The sequence below is a fragment of the Pelodiscus sinensis genome, unplaced genomic scaffold, assembly GCF_049634645.1.
Source record: "Pelodiscus sinensis isolate JC-2024 unplaced genomic scaffold, ASM4963464v1 ctg35, whole genome shotgun sequence".
Taxonomy (NCBI): domain Eukaryota; kingdom Metazoa; phylum Chordata; order Testudines; family Trionychidae; genus Pelodiscus; species Pelodiscus sinensis.
Genome location: NW_027465908.1, coordinates 3,824,385 through 3,852,143, shown reverse-complemented (window position 1 = coordinate 3,852,143; position 27,759 = coordinate 3,824,385). Strand labels below are relative to the sequence as shown.

General features: G+C 42.4%; 1 protein-coding gene across 5 annotated transcripts in view; it reads left to right on the top strand.

Moving 5' to 3' along the window:
- Positions 1 to 26,402, top strand: part of LOC142824498 (ubiquitin-associated and SH3 domain-containing protein B) — a 122,032-nt gene extending 95,630 nt beyond the window's left edge. The window contains exons 8-16 of one of the 5 annotated variants that reach the window (XR_012899359.1): positions 2,366 to 2,486; positions 4,099 to 4,221; positions 6,249 to 6,341; positions 8,633 to 8,777; positions 11,982 to 12,088; positions 17,803 to 17,912; positions 19,195 to 19,434; positions 21,614 to 21,718; positions 22,181 to 26,401. Coding sequence is in view for 2 of the 5 variants with exons in the window: in XM_075916517.1 (XP_075772632.1) it covers positions 2,366 to 2,486; positions 4,099 to 4,221; positions 6,249 to 6,341; positions 8,633 to 8,777; positions 11,982 to 12,088; positions 17,803 to 17,912; positions 19,195 to 19,332 (837 nt within the window). In the remaining 3 variants the exon portion in view is untranslated. Of the gene's footprint in view, positions 1 to 2,365; positions 2,487 to 4,098; positions 4,222 to 6,248; positions 6,342 to 8,632; positions 8,778 to 11,981; positions 12,089 to 17,802; positions 17,913 to 19,194 lie in introns of all 5 variants that reach the window. The other 4 variants (XR_012899358.1, XR_012899357.1, XM_075916517.1 and 1 more) reach the window with 4 other exon arrangements.
- Positions 26,403 to 27,759: the final 1,357 nt, after the last annotated feature.

Sequence of the window (27,759 nt, the reverse complement as noted above, 5' to 3'; positions counted from 1 at the left end):
GGGGTACCTCAAGCTTTGTGTACCCCGCTTTTTATTACTCAAATTAAAAATTATCAGTAGGGAACGTCTCTGTCATATCAGCTTTACATCCCTTGCAATGGAGCCTTGCATGACTCAATGCTTGTTACGGATGAAGGCAGTGATTCTCGCAACCCTTTCCATCTTGCGACCCCATTTAACACAGCAAATAGTATCAGGATCTCCCCACTTCCCACCTAGCAATGCACAAGAAAAGCTGGTCATGTCCCTCAGACTTCTTGGCCACCCTGAATTGGGGAATTCAGATTAAAGCCAGGTGGTACTGGAAGTGAGTCCATAGAAAACATGGCAAGACAGGAGTCCCAGCCTATGTCAGAATCTGGATGGGCTCACCCACAAGGACATACCAGCCTACGAACGGGTAACAGAGTCACTCCTTTGCTGCTGGGCTGCCAGTTTGAATCCAGCCTCGTGCTGGAAAGCCATTAGGGCACGCTCCAGAGAACTGTCAGTGCACAGGTACGTCTACATTGCAATTAAAAACCCGCAGCTGGCCTGGAACAGCTGACACAGGGCCTAGGCTGAGGTGCTGTTTAATTGGGGTATGGACATTTGGGACTAGGCGAGAGCCCAGGTTCTAGGACAGAGCTACTCAACATGCGGCCCGTAGGCTGTCGGCCCGCAGTGCGGTTTGGGTTTACGCGGGGCTCAACATGCAGCCCGTGGGTGAGGTCCTTTGAATATGGCCTCCACTGGGAACACGCCACAACAGCAAGTCAATAGAATGGTCTTTTGTTAATATTCATTTTAGTAGTTACATTCCTGGACTCTCATTGCTCATGAAAAGTGCTGTCATAAGGCTGGAAATTGGGTAACTATTGCATTTTATTAAAACCAGCAGAACTGACTTAAATGGGGCCTGCTTGTTGTGTAGTCTTGCCTTAACCTTTATATTCATGCCTGTCAGTGTGAAAGAAGCTATTTGCATATATTTGCATATATATGCATGTATATGCAACCACACTTAAGTTGCAGCCCTCGGCATGTGCTGTGAGTATCATTGTGGCCCCCGGGGCCTCCAAAGTTGAGTAGCCCTGTTCTAAGACCCTCAGAGAGGGGATGGTCACAGAGTTCAGGCTGTAGCCTCATCCTGAATGTCTACATCACAATTAAATAGCTCCTTGCATGCGCCCCAGAGCTCTGAGACAGCTGGCACAGGCCAGCCGCCAGGATCTAACAGCTGTGTAGACATACCTGTAGGACTCAGCACAAGGGAGAGTTCGTGCCTCAGCTTGCTGTGCATTAACTGCTTGTTTAGAGAAGCCGTTGAATCAGCTGGCTGTTTGGTGCCATACATAGAATGAATTGCTTTTAATCCTGCTCCCAATGGGCAGCTTACCTCTTACAAAGCTGCTACCAGTGTTGACAGAAGGGTCAAGTACTGAACGGGGTAGGCAGAAACTGAACTGTGGAGGTGGTCAGGAAGGAGACCCACAGGCTAATGTGGTGGGAGTTAGCACTATTGCTGCCTGTGCTGCTGTGGATCCAATACGTGGGATTCTCCAAAAAATGTCAGTCCCATAGTATGTTTATTTTTAAAAAACTGAGAAGCTCCTCGCACTCCTCCCAGTAGCTAAAGGGTCACCCTGTCAAGACCAGAGGGGCTTAAATGTTAGATTGTCCAGCTTTGCAATTGGTCTGTAGTATCCTCATACAACATTGCACCGTAAGGACAGCCATATTGGGTCAGACCAAAAGTCCATCTAGCCCAGTATCCTGTCTTCCAACACAGGTGCCCCAGAGGGAGGGAACATCTTCCCATTCTGCATGTCTACTCTGGTTTTGCCAGAATAGTGAAACTTAAGAATCCTGAAGCTTTCTTTGTGCTAGTAAAATTTACTTCCCATGCTAGGATACTGGGCTAGATGGACCTTTGGCCTGACTTATGTGGCCAGTCTTATGTATGTTCTTGTACGTGGCATTGGAATCTAGTCTCATCTTGGGATACATCAGATGAAGAGGTTCTGTGTGGTTTTAATGGCACATCTTCATCAGCTTGTTTCACACTAACAGCTCGTTTACATCAGATTTGACTGGCTGTGCTGGAGAGCTTGGGTTCCAATTTTAAGCTGGCTTTAAGGTAACATTACAGACCACACACTCACAAGATCACATCTGTCCTCAGAATACCGTAGGGTCTTATTCTTCTTCCATGTACACCACATTTACACTGGTCTACAATATTTACTTCGGTGGAATTGCCAGTGCCATTTGTTTATACTATAATTAAGTCAAGAGTCAGGTCCTTACTCCTTAATAAACTGGAACTAAAGGAAAGGCACTTGGATTTTCATCATGGCCAAACATCCTGTCACTTTGCTTTCAGCCCCTGAGAGTAACCAGCCAGCCAGGGCCTCAAAAACGATTCCTTTTTGTCTGCCGGCATGGGGAGAGAATGGATGTTGTGTTTGGAAAGTACTGGTTGTCCCAGTGTTTTGATGCCAAAGGTGAGTCAATTGCTGCAGGAGCTTTTGGAGTGGAGAGGAGGGTAGAAAATGCACAAGAAAAGCTCAAGTTGATTGTCTCCTGAGCAAACTCAAACTTATAGGGGGAGGCTAATGGAGATACCATTTTGACACTCTTAAGTGGCCAGGAAAGGGAAAGTGTGAAATATCAGCATATCTGCTCCTTCTCCGCGGTCTTGAATTAAGCCTTTGATTATGGCCTAGTCTTTACTCCCCTCTTTCCCCTGGTGGATGTAAGCTACGCAACATCAGCTACATGAATGAGGTAGCTGAAGTCTGTGTACTTACTGTGGTCTCTTCCATGTGGTAAGGTTGGTGGGGGCTGCTCTCTGGCTTCTCTTTTTGTCCTGGTGGATTACCAGAGTTGATGGGAGAGTGCTCAGAGATTGATTTATTGCTTCTAAGCAGACGCAATAAATCGACCACTGATGGATCAATTGCTGCAGAGTTGGTCCACTGTGTAATGAAGACAAGCCCAAAGTAGCAATGTATCATAGCAGGATTAGGCAATCAATCAATCTGTCCATCCACATTCATAGTGCAGTGGCAGTAGTCACAGACTACAATACAAAGTGAGGACGGGCATGTGCTGGCTGAATAAATACTATGCTTGACCCCATTGGACTGCCCTTGCAGTTGGAATGGGAAATCATCTGAATAAACCGTCTCCCTGAAACAAAACCTCTCCATAATCCTTCTTATGTGTAAGCTAAAACCATTCCTACCCCAGGGATATGCCTTGGGTTTAGCCATTGGCAACCCAGCAATTGGGGCCCAATACAAACTCTTAGTGCAGACAGGCAAAGTCACTCTCTTCACTGGTAGCTCTTAACCCTAAATGAAGCCAGAGTCAATGACACAAGAGCAAAACACAACTTAGAATAGTTTGCCTTGTCTCACTAGGATTTGCAGCAATGCTAATGGGTGGTGACTTATGACTGCCATTGGGGCAATTCCACAATATAGACAAAGCCTTAGTATTCCTGATCGTAATAAGTGACCCATAGCAATTTCAGGCATAGTTAGCACCTGAGATGTTTGAAATGTATTCAATGATTTTTTTCCCCCATCAGAAACTATTGATTTGCTGAAACTAACCCTGCTTGAGAGACAGAGACAGCTGCACCTTATCTTTTAAGAAAAAAGTTTGAAGAAAACTTGAAAGTGTCAAAAACTCCTGTTCCTGACATTTTTGAAACAAAAAAAAATCCCAATTACTTTTCATTTAAAAAATGAAACTAAGTATGATTTAAAATATTAAAAGTTTAAAAAGTCAAAATAATATAATTAAACTATTTTGATATGAAATGAAAATGAAACATTTCAATTGGCCCGAACTGAAATTGTTCTCAGATTGCTGTGGAAATCCTGAAAATTGCCATGAAACAGTTCCTCCTGATTTGGAACAGGAAAAGTTTTGGAATTCTAGGAGGTGCTCCCACAATGTGAAAACTCTTTCCCACCCAGTTCAGGTTAACATCTGTTGTGTGCAAGCTGTTGCGAATGAAGGGCTGTTATGGGCATGAATCATGCTGAGTGTTTTTCTCAATCATCCACTAATTCCAACACCTGCTTCTAAACTTTCCCCTAACAGGAAGATATATGCGTACAAACCTGAATATGCCTCACAGCTTACCTCAAAGAAGTGGTGGTTTCAGAGATTATGAAAAAGATGCACCAATCACCGTGTTTGGTTGCACACAAGCAAGACTTGTTGGTAAGCTCTCGTCCGCTGATTTGCACAAGGAGCATTTATATCTCCTCTCCCACATGCAAGAAAAGAAAGAGCAAGTGCAATGCGGAAAAATTCAATCAGATGCCGGGGGGTAAAAGAGTTTAGAGAAGTCTAGACCAGCCTTCAAAAAATTTCCTCAATTCAGTTAGTAAAGAACTTCCTTTAAAGTCAGCCTGGCCCCATTCAGTAGCTACTGCGGCAGGAAGAACAATGCACAAAATCAAAGCAATTAGATATGCAGCTGCATAGCACATAAAAGTGCCCTATAAGTTTGCCATACTAGAAGATTGTTGATAATGATGGTAGTGAACGGCTGCAGTTACCATGACAATTGCTGTATGCAAAATATGTTCCTGACTTGATTTTGACAAGCTTCATTTTGGGTCTGGAGTTTGCAGCACAAATGTTATTTTATCTCCCCAGTGGGGTTCGTATTTATACTGCCAAATATAGCTCAAGTCAAATCAGGCATCATCCCCTTTCTGTTCTTGGCCTGCTTCATAAAGGCAATCATATATAGGCTTCCATCACTCGACTTTTACAGAGTATGTTATTTACCGAGTGCAGGAACAACCCTTGGAAATGTAACAGATTTTGGTTTACCTGACGTGAGAGATCTTTAAGGATCTGATTTTCAGAGTACTTTCTGAACTTCAGGCCTCTACAAGGCAGCTCATGTTGGGCACTCACAGACCGAAGCACCCAAGATTACTACACACATGGAAAAAATTAGGCTTTTTAAATAAAAAAGAGAGGATAGTAAGAGTCTGGTCAGACTGCAGGGGCAGTTCTCAAGGAAGGTCAGTAAACCCTAAGCTCATAGTACTAATACTAATTTGTAAGCAATGAGAACAGTTTGCTGGCTCTATGAATTAGGATCCAAGTGAGAGAAATATATATACAACCAACACTACCCTACATAACAGAGCCCGTTAGCACGGTTACAGCACGCCTGCCATCTACAGGCGAAAGCTCTGTGCTGCATAAATGCTAGTGTGACCATGAAGAGGCCCAAGAGCTATCATTTCCAACACTCCTCTGATATGGTTAGCAAAAGGACAGCTCAGAAAGAAGTGGTGAAAGATTTCCATACACCTCTCTTTCAGCTGCACACTCCCAAAGGTTAAAAAAAAACAGTTAGACAGACGTACAATTATAATTAAACATTTAACAAAGTATTCTCCCTCCATTTCTCGCCCCTATCTATTTAAAGTATAGCTTTTTATAGGGCAGGGACCATCTTTTACTATGAGAATGAACAGCAGCTTGCACAATGGATTCCCTGAGGCACTACTGTAATATAAATAATCATAATATTGGGCCTGATTGTTATCTTACCATCACTGGTTTACACCAGGTTACCTAAGTTAGAACATAAGAACGGCCAGACTGGGTCAGACCAAAGGTCCATCTAGCTCAGGGTCCTGTCTGCCGACAGTGGCCAATGCCAGGTGCCCCAGAAGGAAGGGACAGACCAGGGATCAAGTGATGCTTCCCCTGTCACCCATTCCCAGTTTCGGACAAACAGAGACTAGGGACACTATCCCTGCCCATCCACATTAGATCCTGGAGCCATGGTAATTTGCAGCAGATGAGGCTCTGGACTAATGAGTTAAGTAGATTCCTGATTTACATGAGTATAAATGAAATGAGACTGTGGCCTGTTTTATTTTCCCCATGGATAAAGAACAAATACATGTTTTCAGTGTAGGAGGGTAATCTAAAATAGAGACTACTAAAAGGGACTAGAATCAAGTCACCAGGAGAGAGCACAGTATGGGTGAGTCTGTCCTGAAAAGGACAGTACACAGAAAAATGGATCCATTTCACAACTGTCTGCACAACACACACTAAAATGAAAGCTGATGGATAAACAGGTCTACAAAAAATAACCAGTCCAACTGGAGAGCTTTGTTAGCTTCCTGTTGTGTTACGAATACATTTAAGTGCACATGCTGCAATTACTGTGATTTCCAGTCGTATCAGTGCTGCAAAACCTGTGCTTGCAGGTGAAGCCTTGCTTGAAAGTAACACAGTGGTTGACCACATCTACTGTTCCCCGTCGCTGCGATGCGTACAGACAGCACACAATATTCTGAAAGGTAAGAAGCAGACAAGTGGGAGAGTCTGGAATTTTCCTGTTTTCTGGGAAAGCCAACAAAGGAACCCCCTTTGTTCCAATCAAAGGCCTCAAAAATATAGCACCCTTCTTCCCTGAACCATACAGGTTAAATTATTAGGTATTATGACCCTTATACTTGGGACATGAGGCAACTACAAACTGAGGCAGGAAATGAATTTTCTTTCCTCTCTTACATTGCATAGCATTGCTTAGGAGTCAGGCTCAATATGAGGCTTTCACTGAAGTCTGGAGACAAGCTATGTGGGTCAATGGCTTGTTTTCATATGGTAGTGCCCGTGTCCAAGTGCCCTGACTAACACTGCATTGTTCTCAATCCAACAACTTCCAGTGACCTACGTCAGTGGTGCAAATACCCCTAGGGGCACACAGAAACCCTCCCCAGGAGCTGGTACATCAACTCATCCAGGGTATGTCTACACTACCCCGCTAGTTCGAACTAGCGGGGTAATGTATGCATACCGAACTTGCTAATGAAGCCCGGGATTTGAATTTCCCGGGCTTCATTAGCATAAAGCCGGCGCCGCCATTTTTAAAAGCCGGCTAGTGCGAACCCCGTGTACTCCCCGTGGAACGAGGAGTACAGATAGTTCGGAATGGCTGCGTAGTTCGAACTATCTAGCCCGTGCCACGTGTAGCCGCGCGGCACGGGGTTCGCACTAGCCGGCTTTTAAAAATGGCGGCGCCGGCTTTATGCTAATGAAGCCCGGGAAATTCAAATCCCGGGCTTCATTAGCAAGTTCGGTATGCATACATTATCCCGCTAGTTTGAACTAGCGGGGTAGTGTAGACATACCCCCCGATATTTGTCTGGCTTGACAACAGGCTACACAAAAAGTGCTAGAAAAATCAATACAAACTAAAATTTCATACAACATACATCTTGTTTATACTGCTGTATATGCGATATACCGAAATGTGTATATTTATATTCTAATTGATATTTATAGTCCTGTTGATTTATAACATAAGGAAGTCAGCTATTTGTCAGTGCTGTGACACTTGTGCTTTTATGTCTGATTTTATTAAGCAAGTAGTTTTTAAATGAGATGAAACGTGGGGGTATGCAAGACAAATCAGGCCCCTGGAAGGGGTGCAGTGGTTGGGAAAGGTTGAGAGCCACTGCCCTGGCCTAAATCATGTGTGAGCAACTGAGCACATACCAGTGTACGGAGTATTACAGGGCGTATTCGTGGGAGACGGGTTGTGGGCCACATTCATGGACATATGCTTTTCAACTAAGCAAAGCCCTCTACAGATAGCTGCCTTCCTTTGATTATAGTCTCATTCGGCATTAATTGTGCATGAGTGCTGTGGGTAAGCCCAAGATTGGGGCATACTGCTTAGACTGCAGATTCTTCAGGGCAGGGCCTGCCTTTCTGGTATATGTTTGAACAAGTACCTACCACGCTGGAGCCCTTAACACTGCCTTGTAGTTTATAGGTGAGCCTTAGAGAGGTGAGGGTTATTACACCTTTCCACGGTACCCAAATACATCTTTCGTATGGTACGCTATATGTATATTTAGTGTTCAATACATCCCCTTTAACGTCACCATCCCAACGCAGATGCTCCGAAGTACGGGAAGTGTGTGCTCCCCCTGCTGGTCTTTCACCAGTAAACAATGCTGATGTTATCAAGAAAGATGCTGCTGCATAGGAAAGCAAAGGCTAACACATTAGCTCCTTTGTCAATGGTAGTGTAAGGCGTGCACGGACCTGCCATTGTTCTGTTCAGAGCCCTCAGCCTACTTATCGCCTCTGAACCCTTCGACCATTTAGAACATAACAGTCCATGCAAAATACAAAGCTTTATCTAGACTAGGGGCACATCTGTAGTTCTAACAAAATACAGGACTACGTAGCACTTTAAAGTCTAACAAGATGTTTATTGGATGATGAGTTTTCTTGGGCCAGATCCAATAAACCATCTTGTTAGTCTTTAAAGTGCTACATAGTCCTGTATTTTGTTTCAGCTACCCCAGACTAACACGGCTACATTTCTATCACTGTCTGTAGTTCTGTGCACCTAAGTGGCACATGCACCTGAAATTCACATATGAACAAGCAAATACTGGAGTTTTTACATATGGAGCTGTGGCTTCCAACCTCAACCAGTAGAACCATGTATTGATTACTAATCAAAATACAACAAACTGGCCAAAAACCTCACCCCAATCCTAAATCCTCTTGTCCCCAGGCCTTTCCCATGCTTCCAAGGATTTCCCATATTTTTTTTTTCTTTTTCTTTCAGGTTTGCAACAAGAAAATAACTTGAAGATTCGAGTAGAACCAGGCTTATTTGAGTGGACAAAATGGGTCTCTGGTACTACATTACCTGCCTGGATACCTACAGTGGATTTAGCTGCAGCCAATCTGTGTGTTGACACAGCCTACAGGTAGCTGAACTTGGGACATGTCACTCTCATAGAGTTTCCTTAGCAATGAATAATCTTTCATTTAATGCTGAGGAGAGAAGGAACAAAATACAGGGACTAAACCGGCCTTCTGGATGAGTTGTTGGCCATCTTCATACCCCTTTGTACAGTCCCTAGGGCTGCTAGGCATTCCCAGCCTACATTAGAGCAGGCTCGGGTCTGCTCTAATTTGCACTTGCTAGTAATGGTGTCCTAGAAAGCAGGACTCACTAGAACACTAGATCTGTCCTTGATAAACTCTGCCCCTGGAGCTAGGATTCCCCCATTCCTGTGGAATCCTCATATGCCCCATCAGTGCTGCTGAGCTGTGCAAGGTGGGGCATTTTATGGACCAGGGTGTAGCTCTGCATTTCTCACCACATTTCAGAATGTTGGGATTGGAACTCTGCCGCCTGGGCTCACCCACCTCTGCTAGTTGAATGGAGTTGGTTCTGTGTGGGGCATTGATAGCCTGGACTAGCTAATTCATTACCTCACTCACACTTACCTATACTACTGATGCAAATCTTGGGTATGGATTTGGGTATTGACTGCATGGTTGGAGCCCTTATTTTACACTTGGCAACATGCTGAGGAACAAGTTAGCATCCACCAATATTTCAAGGCCTCTTTGGGATAGACTTTTGTCGTCTTTCCACTCCCAGTGCTGTCATTGTCTTCCCCCTCAGGTAGCCCCGCCCTATCCAGGTGGCAGCCAGCTGAGACCAGTCACTCACTGTTTCATCCTAGCCATCTCTTCACAGGACGCTGGTCCCAACAACACTCTTGCCTTTGTCCATCCCCATGACACCTCTATTTTAGGCCCATATCCTTAGTTGGTATAAATCAGCATAGTTTTGTACCAATTTACACCAGCGGACGAACTGGCCCGCAATTTTCAATTTTCCCCTGGTGTTTGTACTTCCTTCCTGGGCTACTATTTCATTGTGGCTGGGACAGCAGACAAAGTCCACAAGAATTGTTAAGTTAATGGTTAATCAACATAAGAAGCCCCTGCAGTGGTCCCACATTCCTGTTTTTCATACCCACATTTGACACTGCCAGGTATAAAGTGCCAGATAAGTTTTCAGTTTCCCTTCCAAAAAGCTCACATTCCCCAAAGTGGGTATTAAAATGTTACTGGAACAAATGCAGAACACATATGGTTTTTTAAACTTTCAATATTGTTGCAAATGAAACTCTTAATAGAGAAGGCCCTTTTCCCCCATGACTGTCTCCTGAGGCCTTAGAGCCAACTCCAGTTTCCTTTTTTTATCTGTACATGTACAAAACACAGGTGAGATGTTAATACTACTTAAGGGTAAGCACTGATCTTTGTGCCTTCCATCAGGGGAACCTAGACATTAACTGCTAAATCCTCAAAGGCTGCTCTGAGTGAAGGATCCTTTATGACTGGTGAGATGAAGGCTTTGTATCCCCACCTGGTGAAAAAATTCAACAACAGGTTTATTTTAAAAAAAATTGTTTTCATCAGAATTGAGATATTCATCAAAAAGCCTGAAAACAAACATCACTTCTACTTTTCAGCAACCAAAAGCTGAACATTTTCAGTTTAAAATTTTCCATATACTAGACTGAAAATGTTTTAGTAATAGAGTTTTCTACAAAAACTCAAATTAATGATGAAGCCAGAAAAGTTTTCATTTACATTTTCTTCTAACTGAAAAACCATTTTCCCCTCAAATAAGGATTTTGATGGAAAGTTTCTGATCATTTCTAATCTTTTTAATTCTAAACTTTTAAAACATTGGCACACTATGAGGTTTTTTGTTTGTTTTGTTTTGTTTTTGTTCTTTTTTTGTCTTCTGAAACTTCCCTGATGCTCCAAGACTTTTTGAAAAATCAACAATTGACAGTCCAGTAAACTCCTAAGCCAGCTCTTTTAAAACTCTATTAACCCCTTTGGTGTCAGCAGCTTCTGCTGTTGAATACCATTGTATTTAGCCTCACATTCTCAGCAATTGCAAATCACAGCTCCCCGCTCATACCAAGGGAATTTCTGTTCAAAATGTGAGGACACAGACACATGCTCAGTGCCTATCTGTGCTGTAAGCACAGAGAGGCTAAATAAAACAGCTTGGTAGGAATAGTCCCCGATATCACACAAGAAGTTAAAGAATAGACAAGATGACCCCCTGGGTTTGCCCTGCCTCCAAATCTGTGATTCATTTATACTAAACAGCTTCTGAAAAATCCCAGAGAGCTACATTCTAGGGAAATGTCATGTGGTCTTGGTCAACACACAATCACATTAGTGAAATCTCAGGATTATTGTGAATTCTCATCAGCAGTTTTTGAGAGGACGGATATTAAATGCAAACCCAAAGGCCTCAGGTAAAAACATTCCCACCTTATAAATAACATAACACAGGAAATTTCAACACATTGGGGTTTGGTGACAACTTACACTGAAGCTGCTTTTTGTGGCTTGCCATATCATCAGAAACCCTGAATCCTTCCATTACACCAGAGCGACTCTCTATTTTAGGATGACCAAGTAGAAATAAAGCAACCAAAGCAAAAAGCCTTTGTAAGCATTCGGGGCTAATTATACCATCCAGCTGCTTATATTTTGTCCTCCCTGCCTACAAATTAACTTTTTGGGTCTGTGGAAATATATGGTCATGGTGCATGTTGCACCTAAATAGAGATACTTAACACTGCACTTATCCCCAAAAGGGTATCACATTGCCAGCTCTATGCAAAACAGTGGGACCACAGGAAAATAACCGGTTCAGGAAACATAAAGCTTCATGGAAGAATATAAAGTATATTCTCCTAACAAAAAAGGAAACCAGTCTGATGGTTAAACTAGAGGATTGGGTGAAATGCCTGGAGCTTTAGTCTACTGCTGTAGGCGATGAAAGATTTCCTCTGACACCAGTGGGAGTTTCTCATGTCCTGGGGTAGAAAGAGGAGACAGGGCTCAAGCGATAGGCTGTACATGGGTGCATGAAGTCTAAGGTTCAACTCCTATGGAAGGGATCCTTACACAAATACTGAAGTCTAAGGGGTTGAGTTATTTAGAAAAACAGTGGGAGCTCTTGTGTGACACATGGGCATTGACATATATGCTTTCAGTCACCCTGGGTACAGGGCCTAAGTAACTTGCATTCAAAATCTTCTCTCTCACATAAAATGTTCTGTTTGTTTTTCTGCCTGTAGACCTCATATACCAGTCAGCAAATTAGTGGTTTCAGAGTCTTATGACACCTACATAAATAGAAGCTACCAAGTAACGAAAGAAATCCTAAGTGAATGCAAAGGCAAAGGTAAGTGGAGGATTGCAGCCATTAGGAGATTGCTGGTACCTGTGGAGGCGCAGATAAATATAACAATGGTGGCCCACCAGGGGCTAATCCTGGCAGACTGAATCAGGCCGATATTTGCCTAGCCTGGGCTAGTTGCAATCTGTCTCAACAACCTGTGCCTGAATCCTTTCATGCCACAGACACTGAGCATTCAAAACCTGGGTGAAACGGTGTGATGCAGGCCCATTTCTAGGTAAAATATTCTGCTGGCTGTTAATACCAGGTTTGTCCATAGTTCAAGTAGAAACAAGTGGTCACATGAGACCCTATTGTTTTAAGGGGCCTACTGTACAGCCTTCGCAGGCTTGCAGGTTTTCCTTGTTTCCACTGGTTGTGCAACAGCTCCACTTCAAAGCATTTCCTCCCTCTCAGCTCCACCACTGGGGCCAAAAGGAGAACTTTTGTGGGCCTTTATATGAATGTACTTGCTACTGCAGTGGCTTCGTATGCCCCTGAACAAAACCGATTTTTTTTCCCAAATAAAATATTGAAATCAATTAAGGTGAATAAAAACTGAACCTGAAAAGTACTGGGATAGTCCTTGAACCCCAGCTGTTTTACTTGTCTGTTTTTCATTAATGACCTTTTCCCGAGGTTTTTCAGAAATGAATTTGTCCCCCAAAGCAGATAGAAGAACTCACAGTGAAAACATTGGCCTCTAAAGAGGCTGACAATTTGTGCATGCCCAACTTGAGTCTCGTTAAAAGGCCTGATTTTCAGAGGGCAGGTATTAAAGGCTTTCTGAAAATCTTAAAATAGCTCACATTGAGCACTGGGACACTCAGATTCAACCACCGTGTTTGAAATTCTTGGCCTTAAGCTCTTTGCCTGTTTCTCCATCTGTTAAATAAGGATAATCATGTCTGATATGGATATTTGAAGATGGAAAGAATTTGGTGGGATCTTTGGGTTTTTATACCATTGTTTTCTTTCAGCACATTCGATTCGGCAAAGTTATTCTATCAAATATAGCGGGTGGATCATTTCTGAAAATCTGGCATTTTGTGATGACAAAAAGAAAAACAAGCATGAAAATATAATTCCCTGAAAAAAAGGGGTGAATCCCAAGCAATTTCTGGGTTTTTTTCAACATTTTGCAGTCATTAATTTCTTTGAAAATTCCATAACTAGCTGTATGTTGAGTTTTTTAAATATGATTCTAAAATAAAATAAACTCTGGGTAATGCTTAAGAACTGCAAAAGCAATGGTGTGCATTGACATGGCCAAAATTGAAATTTGGGGGAAAAACAATAGAACCCCACTTAAATCTAGGCTATGTCTAGACTGCAGGCTTCTTTTGGAAGAAGCTTTTCCAGAAGAGATCTTCTGAAAAAATTTCTTCTGAAAGAGAGCGCCTGCACTGCCAAAGCACATCGACAAAGCGATCTGCCTTTTCAACAAATAACATCCACGCTGAATGGACGCTCTCTCGCATTGAAGCTGTGCTCACTGTGGATGGAGTGGCCACCAGGGCACCTGCGCTTTTTCCTCTTTCCTCTTCTTTCAAAAGAACTCCCTCTTCCCCGTCTACGTACGCCTTTTCTCAAAGAGCTCTGTTGGGAAAAAGGCTTCTTCCTCGTAGAAAGAGGTTTACCAATGTTGGGAAAACCCCTCTGTTCTTTTGATTTTTTTCCAAAATAACATGATTAAGTGTGGACTTAAGTGAAGGTTTTTTTTGGGAAAAGGGCCATAATGTAGACTTGGCCCTAAAGGCTTGATCCTAGAAGTGCTTCCAATCAAATGTAGTGCTGATAAAATAACAGTACAGGTTAAGAATGTTAAGGACTCCTCGACTATACGATAAGCAAATGGTTATCAGATAGACGAGTCGACTAGTCGATTCTCTCCCCCCTTGCTGCCTCTATCAGAGGCAGCAAAGGCGGGGGGAGAGAAGAGAGGGTACTTCAAAGGGGTAGCACCACATAGAGCCCGGACCGGGGCTCCGTGTGGCACTGCCACATTGAAACGTTGCAACGGGCTCTGTGGCACTGCTCCTCTGAAATGCCGCCTTGGCGTTTTAAAGCGGCAGTACCATGTGGAGCCCGGGGTCAGCTGGGGACTCCCTAGCTGACCCCGGGCTCCCTGCAGCATTTCAAAGGGTCCCCCGCTGACCCCAGGCTCCATAAGGGTGCTTCCGCTTTGAAATGCCACATGGACTCTCGTGCATTTCAAAGAGTAAGTGCCCTCGTGGAGCCTGGAGTCAGCGGGACTTCTCCCTGGCCCTGGGCTGCACGCGGAGTTCCACATTCCTCCTTTGAAATGTACAAGAGCCCCAGCGGGGCCTATCGACTAGTCGAGTAGTCAATGGAAATTCCATCGACTACTCAACTAGTAAATTACTCGTTAGTTAACATCCTTAGGACAGGTTGGATCTGTCTGGTCTGGCATGCTTGGGACCAGGTTGGTCCCAAACAAGGAGTTTGCTGGACCAGGGGAGGTCAATTCTGGCCTCCCAGCCACCAGCCTCCCCAAGCCTTGCTATGCTCCTGGTGCCAGCTACCACCCCCTGGCTGCTGGCTCCACTTCCATCCCGCCACGCTACCAGATCTGGCCAGCCCCTATATTGCCAGCCCTGCTAGACTGTCGGACCCAGCCAGGCTGCTGGACACCAGCCATCTTGCCACTAGACTCAGCCGAGAAGGGGCTCTGATTTGGCAACATCTGTGGTTCAAGCTGTATTACTCAGTGTAGCAATCACTATGCTCAGAATAAGGATTTGCTGTTTGGAACCCCAGATAACATTACATTTGTAGATTATAAAGACAGAAGGGACCACTGATAATCTCAATTGATCTACAAAACACAAGCCGCCGAATTTCACTCATGGATTCCTGCATCAAGTCTCAGAACTTTGATTAAACAGGTACCTATCTTTTGGAAAGCCATCCAGTCTTAGCTGAGGGCTTGTCTGCACATAAAACGTTATAGCTGCACCATTGCAGATGCACCACAGTGCGGTAGCACTTCAGTGTACATGCTATCTATGACAACGGGAAGCATTGTCCTATCAGCTATCCACCTCCCAAAGGCTACATCTATACTGCAGCCATCTTTTGCAAAAGCTTATGCAAATGAAGTGTGGAGTAGAATATTGCCACGCTTAATTTGCATAATTAATTAGCAGCCTTTTTTGCGCAAGAGGCTTTTGCACAAAAAGGAGCTGTGTAGATGGCTCCTTTTTGCGCAAAAAAACTCTCTTGCACAAGAGCCATTCTTCCTCATTTTTTCAGGAAGAACAGTTCTTGCGCAAGAGGGGGTTTTTGTGCAAAAAGGACCCGTCTACACAGGTCCTTTTTGCGCAAAAGCCTCTTTTGCAAAAATGGCTATTAATTAATTATGCAAATGAAGCATGGCGATATTCTACTCACGGCCACCCAGGAGCAGGTGTGCATGAAAATCAAGGGGGTCCACTGAGACCCCCGACCCTGAGCCCTCAGCTTACAATGGCCGTACTGGGTCAGACCAAAGGTCCATCTAGCCCAGTAGCCTGTCTGCCAACAGCGGCCAACCCTAGGGACCCTGGAGGGGATGGACCGAAGACAGTGACCAAGCCATTTGTCTCGTGCCATCCCTCTTCAGCCTTCCACAAACCTTGGGCAGGGACACCACTCCTACCCCCTGGCTAATAGCACTCCATGGACCCAACCTCCATGACTTGATCTCACTTCCCTTTCAACTCTGTTCTAGTTGTAGCCTTCACAGCCTCCTGCAGCAAGGAGTTCCACAGGTTGACTCTTTGCTTTGTGAAGAACAACTTTCTGTTACTAGTTTGAAGCCTGCTACCCATTCCTTTCCTTTGGTGTCCTCTAGTCCTTCTTTATGGGAACTAATGAAGAACTTTTCTGTATGCACCCTCTCCACCCAACTCCTGCTTTTAGAGACCTCTATCCTGTCCCCCCTCCGTCTCCTCTTTTCTAAGCTGAAAAGTCCCAGTCTCTTTAGCCTCTCTTCATATGGGACCTGTTCCCAACCCCTGATCATTGTAGTTGCCCTCCCCTCTCCCACCCTCTCTCTTCCCCTCTCCCACCTCCTTTTCCCAGTCTCCTCCAGTTTTGTTCAATAAAGACAGATTCCATTTTTGAACACAATTGTCCTTTATTTTGTACATCAAGAAAAGGGGCTAGGGAAGGGTAAGTGGAAGGAGGTAAGGGAGGAATGGGGTACGAGCCCCCGATGGGGAGGACTGGGCTGGCTCTGCGGGCTTCTGGGTGTGGAAGCTCTCCTGCAGCCCCCCAATTGCCCCCTCTCCCCAGATGGCAGCCTGCGGCAAGTGCAGCCGGGCTGATGGCCGAGTGCTCTGATGTGCCCAGTGTGGGTACTCAGGGCACTCCAAGCCAGGACTGCTTTGCAAGCGGGGCACCCCTGAGAACTGTCTGTCCGGGGTGGGAGTCGGGACCCTTTAAGCACAGCCCTCGGCTAGCCTGAGACAGCATCTCCACGCTCTAAGTCCTCCTCTGATGCCCTGCCGGCACTGCTTCCAGCCATCCTTAAGCCTGGTTCAGGGTCCACTTAATGTGGACATGCTAGTTCGAATTAGCAAAACGCTAATTCGAACTAGTTTTTTAGTCTGGATCCGTTAGTTCGAATTAGCTTAGTTTGAATTAACCAATTCGAACTAAGTTAGTTCGAATTAACGTTGTCGTGTAGACGTACCCTCCGAGTGTTAGCATCTCTGTTAATCAGGGTGATTTTATTTAGACGACTGACTAAACTTTAGACAGCTTGGGTTTGAAAATCTTAAAAAACAACAAATGGTCTAGCAGCACCTTAAAGACTAACAAAACGTGTAGTTTGATATCATGAGCTTTTGTAGGTACAACCTTCATGTTTTGCTTGGTTTAAGGTGCTGCTAGACCATTTGTTGTTTTTAAAGTTTTTCCCAGTTACAGACTTACTCAGCTACCCCTCTGATGGCTTTGAAAATGTTGGCCAGAACTAGGGCTGACTGAAAATTATAGTTATTTTCCATTAAAAAATTTCAAATGACATGAAATGTTCTTTTTAATTTGAAATAACTTTTGCTGAGATTCCACCCCTCCTCCCCCAAAAAAATCTGGATCATTCGAAAAATCAAAAATTTCAAAGCAGGCAAAATCTTTTCACTAAAATATTTGTGTTCTTCACAAAGCTGTTTGTTGTCCCCAAACCGACAAATATGAAAGAATTTTCAACCAATTCAAGCTGTGAGCACTCTGAAGTATTATTCATAAGCAGTATTTTCCCACATACATCAACTGAGTTGTTCTGTGTAAAATGTAATCTATCGTTAAGAGCCTCAAACTAATAGAATTTGCCTTGGAAAGTTGCAGGCCCACCCCACCAAAAGCAATGCTGGACCCCAGAAATGGGCCCCCTGCAGGCACAAGCTGAACCCACATGGACGCACTCTTCCGGACATTTGTGTGGTGCCCAGCAAGCTGCCAGCTGCATTGCTGGGCACAATCTGCTGGCACGGCCTGGGCTTCCACATGGCCACTTGGCTGCCTTCGCAGTACCACTTCGTGAATGCCTAGGAGCCTTGCGGCCCGTCTGGGTGATTTAAAAGGGCGCAGGGCTACTGCTACTGTGGCAGCAGTGTTCCCCTTATATCCCAATCAGCGACACTGGACTATTGGCACCGTCAAACTTTTTTCTCTACATTCCGAGCAATCTGTGTTTGTTCGTTTTGTTGCAGGAAATAACATTTTGATAGTGGCTCATGCTTCGTCTCTTGAGGCCTGTACTTGCCAGCTCCAAGGCCTATCGCCTCAGAATTCCAAGGACTTTGTACAGATGGTCAGAAAGGTAATTATCAACAGATAGAAAAAAAAATGAAAATCTCCTTATGAGCCAGAGGAGACTTTGTTTCTAGTGTCTGATAATTCCGGCCATTGTTTGAGCTTTGCAAGCTTCAGAAACCATGCGAGTAGAGAAGATTGGTTTAAGAGGCTTAGCTTATAAGTCCTTTTCGCAACAGATAACAGGAGAATGAATACTAACATACAAAGGGCTTCATGGCTCAACTGCACTTTTATGCTTCAGGGTGATGGCGCTTTATGGTCTGGTCCCCCTTCTTGTTATAGTCAGGAAAGTGATTTTTAAAATGTCATTGTGAGCATCCAGATTTATTCCTTTTCCTTGACTTCATGTTAGGAAATAGTGCTGTGTGTGCCACGCCCGCAAGCACAACTAAGCAGCTGGAAATCCGTCCGCACTCCTTCTGCCTCTCATTTCATTACCTTTTCTTATACAAGCTGACCTTTGTGTCAATAAATGAGCCAGCAGAGAATGCAGGTCACTATCCCATTGCTGTATTGACTGTTAAGCCCGCCAACGAGACCTGGACATACACACACATATTGCTGTGTCCCGAAGCTTATCTAGTGGAGATTGTAACGTAGGAGTCTGGCCCTCAAATATTTTATGTTCACAGTGAAATGCTTTTAAAAGTATGGCTGCAAAAGTGATTTTTTGAAGCTGGTAGTTCAACTCAAAATGGAAATGTTTCAGTTTTTCTTGCCAAAATGAAAAGCTGAAAAAAAATTGTTTTATTTTTTTTCATGTAGAACAAAATATTTAGTTCAACTTGAAACAAAATGTCTTTATAGCTCAAGCTATCAAAACTCCTACGCTAAGTTCTAAAAGTCCTAGGTATGAATCTACCTGCAGGTGGTTACAAAAACAGCATTTTGTTTGTTTTTGTACTTGGTTTTTTTTTTTAAATATTCTCAGAAGCACATTTACCTAAATGTCAAAATGAAACATTCTTTCGAAACAACAAGTAAAAATGTTGATGGTTTTTTGTAATAAACATTTCCTCTTTTTTTTTTAACCAAAACTATTTGCTGCATTTTACCCAAAACAGCATTTTTCAACAAATGAATTATTAAATCTGAAAAAATTCACCCAGCCCTAATCTCAATGTTGCTCCTGACTCCTGCTGTGTGTCAGAATATCTTCTGCATTTGAGGTGGGATGTTGAAATAACTTAGGAACATAAGTATTTGGGCTCTTTTGAAAACTGCACCCTTGCTCTAGATCTCTTCCTTCTCATTGCCTTTCTGTATTTTAATATTTCCTGACACAGATTCCATACCTGGGGTTCTGTTCCTGCGAAGAATTGGGAGAGACAGGCATTTGGCAACTCACAGATCCCCCTATCCTCCCTCTCACACATGGACCAACTGGAGGCTTTAACTGGCGAGAGACCTTACTACAAGAATAGGCAAACCTAAACATACAAAAAAAATGGCCTTTTTAAGCGTTGGCGAATGTCACTTATTCCTTGTGTTTAATGACAGTGGAAATAATATTCACAACATTTTAGGTGAATTGTTCACAAAAACATTCTAGCATATCACCTATAGAATCACATTCATGCAAAAAGTTCTCATGTAAAACTGGGTGAATATAAGAAAGGGCTTATATGACGGAAGAATATAGCTATATGTCTAGGCTTCTGCACTGCAGGAAATGTCTATGTTATCCTAAGGCTAAATAGCCTGGATGTATTTTTCATCTTGAACTGAACTCAGACAACAAATTTTCACTGCCTTCTGCACCATGTTAGTGACATCTAGGACTGTGTGAAAATAGTGAATTTTGCATCTTTTTCATTTGCAAAATGTTGCAGGACAAATATGTGCAATTTTGTTCTGGGCTATGTTGGCATCTTCCCCATTACTCTGAAATTTTGCTAAATAGCAATTTTGTTTTCCCCTAAAATAGCTACACTGCATGTGTTCCATAAGATACTTTGTCTCACCTCCAGAAGGAAAGGGGTTCTCTATTCCAATTATAGACTGGCATCAAATTATTCCTTTTCATTATCATATTTGGTGGCTACATATTACACAGGTGTGTAGGTTGCAGTTGCTTAAGATAGACTAAAACGCATGATGTTGATATGCATCAGCACACAATTTTGAACTTCAAAGCTGTCAGAGATGAAGTTCTCACATGAAAAATAGCATCATTTTTCAGTGACGAACAGGCAATTTTGCTAAATGGAGATGAAAAGAGCACTCAAAATGTGAAGGTTTTCTGATTTTCTTAGCTGAAATTTACTGCTGTACACAGGACCATAAAATCTGTGCATCACTCAAATCCTGTTTAAGACCCTCATAATAGAGATTTTATATGCCTTTTGCTGATTCCTCTGTAGAGACGTGTATTTCACACCTTTGTGAATATTTCTTAGAGCTTTAGTGACTATCTACAATAATCAGCCTTCACTGTGGATAATGACACAGACAAAAGGAAATGCTTGTAATTCAGATTTAAGGTGGAGGGTTATTTTGTGGTTGAATTTTGTTTATTTGGGGTTTTTTGTTTTGTTTTCCCCCTTCCTTTCCTTAAAATTTAAAGTGCCACCTGTCACACATAGAAAGCAGAACAGTGATTGAAAAAAGTAACACATGGGCCCATGAACATGTTACGTATGAGGTGATTTATTTCATGTTTAGCTAAAATCTTGATCCCACTGAACTCATGAGGAACTTCTAGATCAGACCTAGTGTTTTAAGTCCAGCATCCTTTCTTTGGCAGTGGCCAACATCAACTGCTTCAGGGATAACCTGCCTCCAAGGAAAGTTCCTTCCTGACCTACAACAGTATAGAGGCTGTCTTATGCTCTGAACCATGAGGGTTCTCAAATTATTTTGTAAAAATATTTACTATTTTAGGCTCCAATTCAGGAAAACACTAAAACACATGCTTATTATGGGGGTTAAGCTCTGTCCTGAATAGTTTTCCTGGCCATAATTTATTCTCGTTATCCATATAAATGTCCATTTTTGGGAGGAGGTGATAATCCTGTTAAAAGGTAAGCCTGTCAGTAACTGAATTCCCATCAATTTCAGTGGGACTGGGATTTGGCCACACATTCAATATTATCACAGTGACATAAAATCAGAGGGCCTAATCTTTCGTATGTGATACAGGCAAAAGGCCCACCAGCTTCAATGGAAATTAAGTCCATATGGCAACGGCAAGATCAAGTGCTAGGGGTTTTAAGCTAAGTTTGGTCTAGTTTGTGATTCCTTGCCAAGGAATATACAGCAAATCTGTATAGAATTTAAGTCAACAAACAGCTCATCTTGTGCAATATGTACATTGTCATAACCATAGCAGTAGTCTAATATTTGTACATTTACAATATATGTAATAAATGGCAGGACATCAATAAATGCATTATTATACCAGGGATGTATACTGAAAAGTCAGGGAGATAACTTATGTAATGACAGAAAGAAACTGCATCAGTATCTAAACTGCATCAGTTATATTTCTGTCACATTTTTATTTTAATTATAATTTAAACTATTTTTAGCTATGTACAGACATTCTAAAGAGTGTTTATTGCTTGTTTTCCTTCATGCTTACTGACCACAAACTCACAAAGGAGTTTATTTAATTAAATGAATAAACAGACAATCAAACCAAAAATAATTTGGGTTTCACTGTATATTTAAATTCCATTGATAACTTACTGTTTTATGCTTCAGGCTTGCAAGAGGTTGGGGTAACATGCAATATGAGGAAAAGCTATCCAGATTTGACCATTGTTAAAGAGCATTACGGGAAGTTGTTTAGACAATAGCATGTAACAGGTATGGAACAAAACCTGTATTTATAGACTGTTGAATATTATAGTAATTGATCTTTGCATAGAGTTAGTATTTAAAAAAACGTGTTCTGTTAGTGAAGGAAAAAACGTTAAAACATTCTCTTCTTACAAAAGTATATTTTTAGATGTTTGGAAAAGTATATGGACAATTGTTATCTGATATCATGTTTGAGTTTCAGGTGTCAGGAATTTCAGAAAAAAAAATCTTGTTTTCTTCCAATATTTTGTTGTCTAATAAGGGTTTTGCATTAAGGAAACTGGTGCTGATACGAATCTTTGTTTAAAATGCATCTTACATTATTTAAATGCATAGCACTGGGAAAACCCTGGATATTTTAAAAATGTTTTTAATTAGAATGTTTTAAAAAAGAGCATCGCTGCTTATATTTTACTACGTTGCTGTTCATTAATATGTATTTAATGTATCTTCGGTGTCTCGTCCCAGGGGAACATTGGCCTGATGCAGCTGAAATGAATGCAATTCCTTCTCTGGACTTCATGGCAGTGATTTCAGGCCTGCTCAGTTCAGTCTGAACCCATAAGGAGTGACAATGGCTCTTAGACCCTTGTACGGCTAAAGAACAAGGCGGGAAATCTTGCAAGAACAAGTTGTTCTTTAGAAATCGTTAGATTGGGTCTGGTCAGAAATAACATGAGAATTAGTAGCATGTGGCTGGGGCCTGAGCACAGCAGTAGATAAAGGGGTGATACCCAGCAGCCTCAGGAGGGGAAAATTGACTATTTTTATATCATTTTTCCATTTTCTTTGATTTCATCAAATGTTTCAGTCATGCTCAGTGGGAGCCTCCCAGATTTCAGGAGCCTTTACCTGAATGTTTTGCCTCCTTTAAGTGGAACAGTTTGGGTTGCAACAGTCATGGACCCTGATCCTGCAAGCCAGGGTGACCAGCTGTCCCAATATTGGCTTTGTCTTCTATATCTGACAATCCTGCCTTCCCACCCTTCAGCCCCCCAAAATGTCCTGATTTATCACACTTGCTGTCTGATCTCCCTCCTGCAAGCTCACACATGCATTCCCCTTGCCCTACACCAGGGGTGGGGAACCTAAACCCCAGGGGCCAGATGTGGCTCCCAGCTTGCCTGGATCTGGACCCCTGAGGCTTGCTGCCCTTCCCCCAGCATTGGGGAGTCTGCACTCATGCTCCACTCCCCCCTGCTACCTCCACACAGGGCCGGAGCACACAAAATCTACTAATCTGGGCCACCCTAGGCTCTGGCGTGCAAGGGGAATTTGGGGAGTGTCTGTCTGGCTTTCTCCTTCTCACTTGTGTGAAGCTTAGGGATGTTAAATTGCAGCTAATCAGCTAATTGAGTAGTGTATGGAATTTTGACTACTTCCTGCTCCTCACCCACCCTGCGGAGACAGTGCTGGAGGGAACCAGCTTTTAAGCCAGCTCCCCCGAGCACCAGTTCCTCCCCAAGCGGGGAGGGAAGCGAGTAGTCGACTCAACTATCCAATAAGCATGTGCTTATCGGGCAGTGGACTAGTCGACTCCTCCCTTACCTCCCCAGTTTGGCACCCAACTGATTTTTTCTGTGGGTCAGCAGCCCCTGACCCAAAAAAAGTTCCCCGCTCCTGCCCTATACAGAGCCCACTGCAATATATGAAACCTTACCTAGAACACTCTAATCTGTGTCAGACAAAATGTGCATAGTTTCCAGTAACTTTAGCAATATACTGCTTTGTCCATTGTCCGTGGGAATAATCAGATGTGTTAATGCAGGTATCAGGTGCTACATTTTCATGAGTTTCCCTCAATATCAATATACTGGTAGCAACAGTCGATTGCTTACATTCTATAAGGCCTTGTCTTCATTCCAAGGAAGATGGATGCTGCCACAATGGATCTTCTGGAGTTCAATTTAGCAGGTCTAGTAAAGACCTGCTAAATCAAATTGAGAGGGTGCCCCCTTTGGCAGCTGGTTCTCTTTGTCCTGCGATGAGTAAGGGAAGCTGATGGGAGCATTTGCTCCCATTGGCCTCCAGCTGTGGGAATGGCAGGGAAACTCGAATTAAGATATTGACTGGAGTTGCATATCTTAATCCAACCTTCCCCTTTAGTGTAGACCTGGCCTAAGTAGTTTTCAGGCCAGGCCTTATCCACTATACATGGATTTAATCTACTGAAATCAATGGAACTATTTCCATTTACATCAGCAGAAGATGTGACCCATTATTTTTAGAATGCAGTGTTTTCCATTACATGGAATCTAAGCAAATTGAAAATTAATGGCCAACTAATGGCTAGCATTTTTTTATTTTTTCCTGTAGTATTAGCTTCTTTTTATTATTATTATTACGGGGATAATATATTAAAACCAAAGAGTGAGTGATATAAAAAAAATCTCTTTCTGAAGAAAAAAATAAATAGTTTTGCCAAACAAAACTAAAACCAACTTTCCCCCACCCCTCAAATGGGGGGAGAAATAATTCCAGAGTTAATACCTAATATATTATTTTTATCAACAGACCTGTCTCCTTCAGGTTGTAATACTGTAAGGACTTAGATGTTGTCTGCTTAACTGCATATTGCGTGCCTCTATTTTTAAAGAAAGTTCGGGGATATAGTTATTATTATTATTGGCAGCATTTCCACTAAACTAGCTGTTAGCATACTATACTGATATTTTTTATTTCAATTGGCCCTGATTCAGGAAAACATTTATGCGTGTGTTCAAAAGCTGTTGACTTCAATGGACATTAATGAGGTACTTAAGAACATTCCTGAACAGGGATGTTCCCTTGAATTAGGAACTAGTTGAAGATGAAATTAGATTCGTTCAGGTCTGTTCTGTTGTGAACATCATTCTTTGTTCAGTGAATTGAGGCATTTGCTTTTACACCTACCTGCATTGCTACTTGAGTATACCATTTAAAAAAGTGATGAATTGCTCCTTTAAATTTACACTAAATAATGAACATCCTCAAACGCAGATGAACTACAGTTCATTCCAGCATCCTTCAGAGCAGTGGCCAACTCTACACACACTACTGTGAACTTTGGTAGCACCCAGAATTTGCATTTAAATTGCAGTCCTGTCCATGCATGAAGAGGATGGGAGGAAAATCTCAATAGCTCACGTGTGGGATACGGGGAAAACTTAACATCTGCTTAAGTTAATATTCATTTTAACAAGAGAGATGTAGACTATTTTAGTCCATCAGTTGCCAAATAATTTTCACATTTAAACACAGGATTGAAAATTGATTTGCAGTACTTCAAAATTTAAAACATATTGAAAGTCAGTAGGAATTACTGATTATAAATTGAGCCTAAACGTAGAGGAAAATATTTGATTCTTAAATAGATAGGAAATTATGCCAGGAGCAGGCACATTTAAAATGATGTATGAGTGAATAATCAAACTGTAAATGCAATTGGCTACATACACTCTAATATGCCACTTAGTTGTCATTGCTGCCTCGAATATCTGAACACATTTACTGATTGAATATTTATGAAAATACATATAAGGGATTGGAAAATATATGACCAGATCCTTTTTATTAACTTTTTTTGTTGCCACTAAAGGGTGCTTCTACACTGCAGGGCTTAACTCGAAATAAGCTACACAAATTGAGCTACATCAATTGCATAGTTTATTTCGAAATAGGGAGGATATACACAGCACTTATTTCGAAACAGAGCACTCTTCCTCCAACTTCCCTTATTCCTCCTAAAATGAGGATTACAGGAGTCAGAGTAAGAAGTCCTCCAGCTTAACAGTATTTTGACACTATTTTGAAATAACTGCTTGCTGTGTAGATGCAGACTAAGTTATTTTGGAATAACGCTAGTTATTTCGAAATAGTGTTGCAGTGTAGACATAACCTAAGAAAGTATTTTCTGAAGTTTCTCTCTGTAGGCAGTTCTAAAAACTTGATGTTATCAATGGATGAATTTTTTTTTCATTTTTAAGCTGATGTATTGTTATGTTTACTATGTTTTCAGTGTGATCAGATTGTATTTATTTGAAAAAAATGTTTAACTTTAAAAAAAATTGTATTGCCAAAAAATCACTGTAATTACCTGTGGCATCTGTATTTGTTTTATTTTTTTAATCTTCTACTTCTAGTGCTAACAACTGTTGAAACAATCATGCCATTTTAATTTGCTTGTTACATTAAATGGACTTCTCAAAAGTTAAACCAAATGGCTCACAGCTGATTTAATGAAAATGACACACTCCCACAGTAAATCTTTCCTGTTTACAGTTTTGTGATGTACTACATATGTAGTCCAAGCAATGAGTCTGAAAGCAAGCATTCAGGTAAAGCCTATGGATGAAACACACCCTTGTGGATAGAGTAGAGGGCTTTGGTGTGATTTGCTGGTTTTCTGACATAGGTCAATTGCACCCTAATAATTTAGAGCAGTGGTCTCCAACCTTTTAAAGTATGCGATCTCTTTTTGAATTTAAGTGCAATCCAGGATTTATCTCAAACTCCAGTACCTTTGCCCCAACTCCTTCTTGCCCCTATTCCAAGGCCCCTCCCCTGCTCACTCCATCCTTCCTCCCTTTCATCAGGCAGGGGCAGAGGTTTGGGGTGCAGTCTCTGGTCTTGGACTAAGGGATTTGGAGTATGAGAAGGGCTCTGAGCTGAGCCTGGGGCAGAGACTTGGGGGGTACATGACGAGGACAGGGGTTCATGATGCAGGCTCCAGCTGGACACTGCTTACCACAAGTGGCTCTTGGGTGGTGGTGCAGTGAGGCTAAAGCAGGCTTACCCCTGCCCTGGCCCTGTACCACTCCCTAAAGCAGCCAGCAAACTGAATCCCAAGTCCTGTTGTGTACCCCACCCCCGTTCTGTGGATATAGAATACAGGGTGGGAGAGGGGAACAGCTCCAAAGCAAAGGGCAGGAGTTGCACAGCAGTGGGGGGAGACAGCTGAAGTGCTGCACTTGACAGCCTCTTGGCCAAACCAGTCAGGATCACCTCTCAGAGGCTCCAAGATCTACCAGTAGATCCCGATCTATTGGTTGGTGACCACTGATTTAGAGTAGTATTTCTCTGACTTTTCAGATTGCCTTAGAAAAGGGGTTGCAGATATGTCCATGAGCCCCTTCTTTTTACATTGCATGTAAGAGTAAACAAATTATGGCGTTGTCTGAAGTTACTAGCACTGCTCTATTTCAGCTATGCAAATAACGTAGCTGAAGTCGATATACTCACCGTAGTGTCTTGCGTGCGTAAGGTTGGTGGGGGCAGCTTCTTTCGTCGATACCAGCTACTCTTCTGCTATTGGTGGAATACCAGCGTCGATGGTAGAGTGCTCGGAGATCGATTTATCACATCTACAGCAGACATGATAAATCAACAATAAATGGATCAATTAATACAGTGTTGATTTCCCCGTGTAGTATAGACAAGGCCTATCAGTGATTATCAAGGCTTATCATTATTAAAACAAAAAGAGAACCTTGAATGGGAAGGGCTTGTTTTGTTTTGGATTGTAGTAACATTTTCCACCCCCCATGCCTCCTCTTTTGTGCTCTGATTTTGACTCTCCCTTGTCTTACCACTCAGGTTATGTCTAACCTACATTCCTCTTTAGAAAGAGGAGTGTAAATGAGACCAATTGAAAATTCAAATAAAGCACAGATTTACAAATCTCGCGCTTCATTTGCATAATTGCGTGAAATCGCAGTCTAGACAGGGTTCTTTGGGAGAAAAAAAAAACCTTTTTCGAAAGAACCCGTACACCAGAAAAAATGAGGTGTACGGGTTCTTTTGAAAAAGGGTTTTTTTCGAAAGAACCCCATCTAGACTGCAATTTCTTCTTCGAAAAACCCTTTTTCGAAAAAGCGCTCACACAATTATGCAAATGAAGCGTGACATTTGTAAATCTGCTCTTCATTTGAATTTTAGAGTGGCCTCCTTTACATTCCACTTTCGAAAGAGAAATGTCGTTTAGACTTGCCTTATGTGATGAGACCATTTGTAAGACTGTTACATGCTTATTGCAGAAAAGAAGGAATTAATGGTGCCTGCTGGGATTT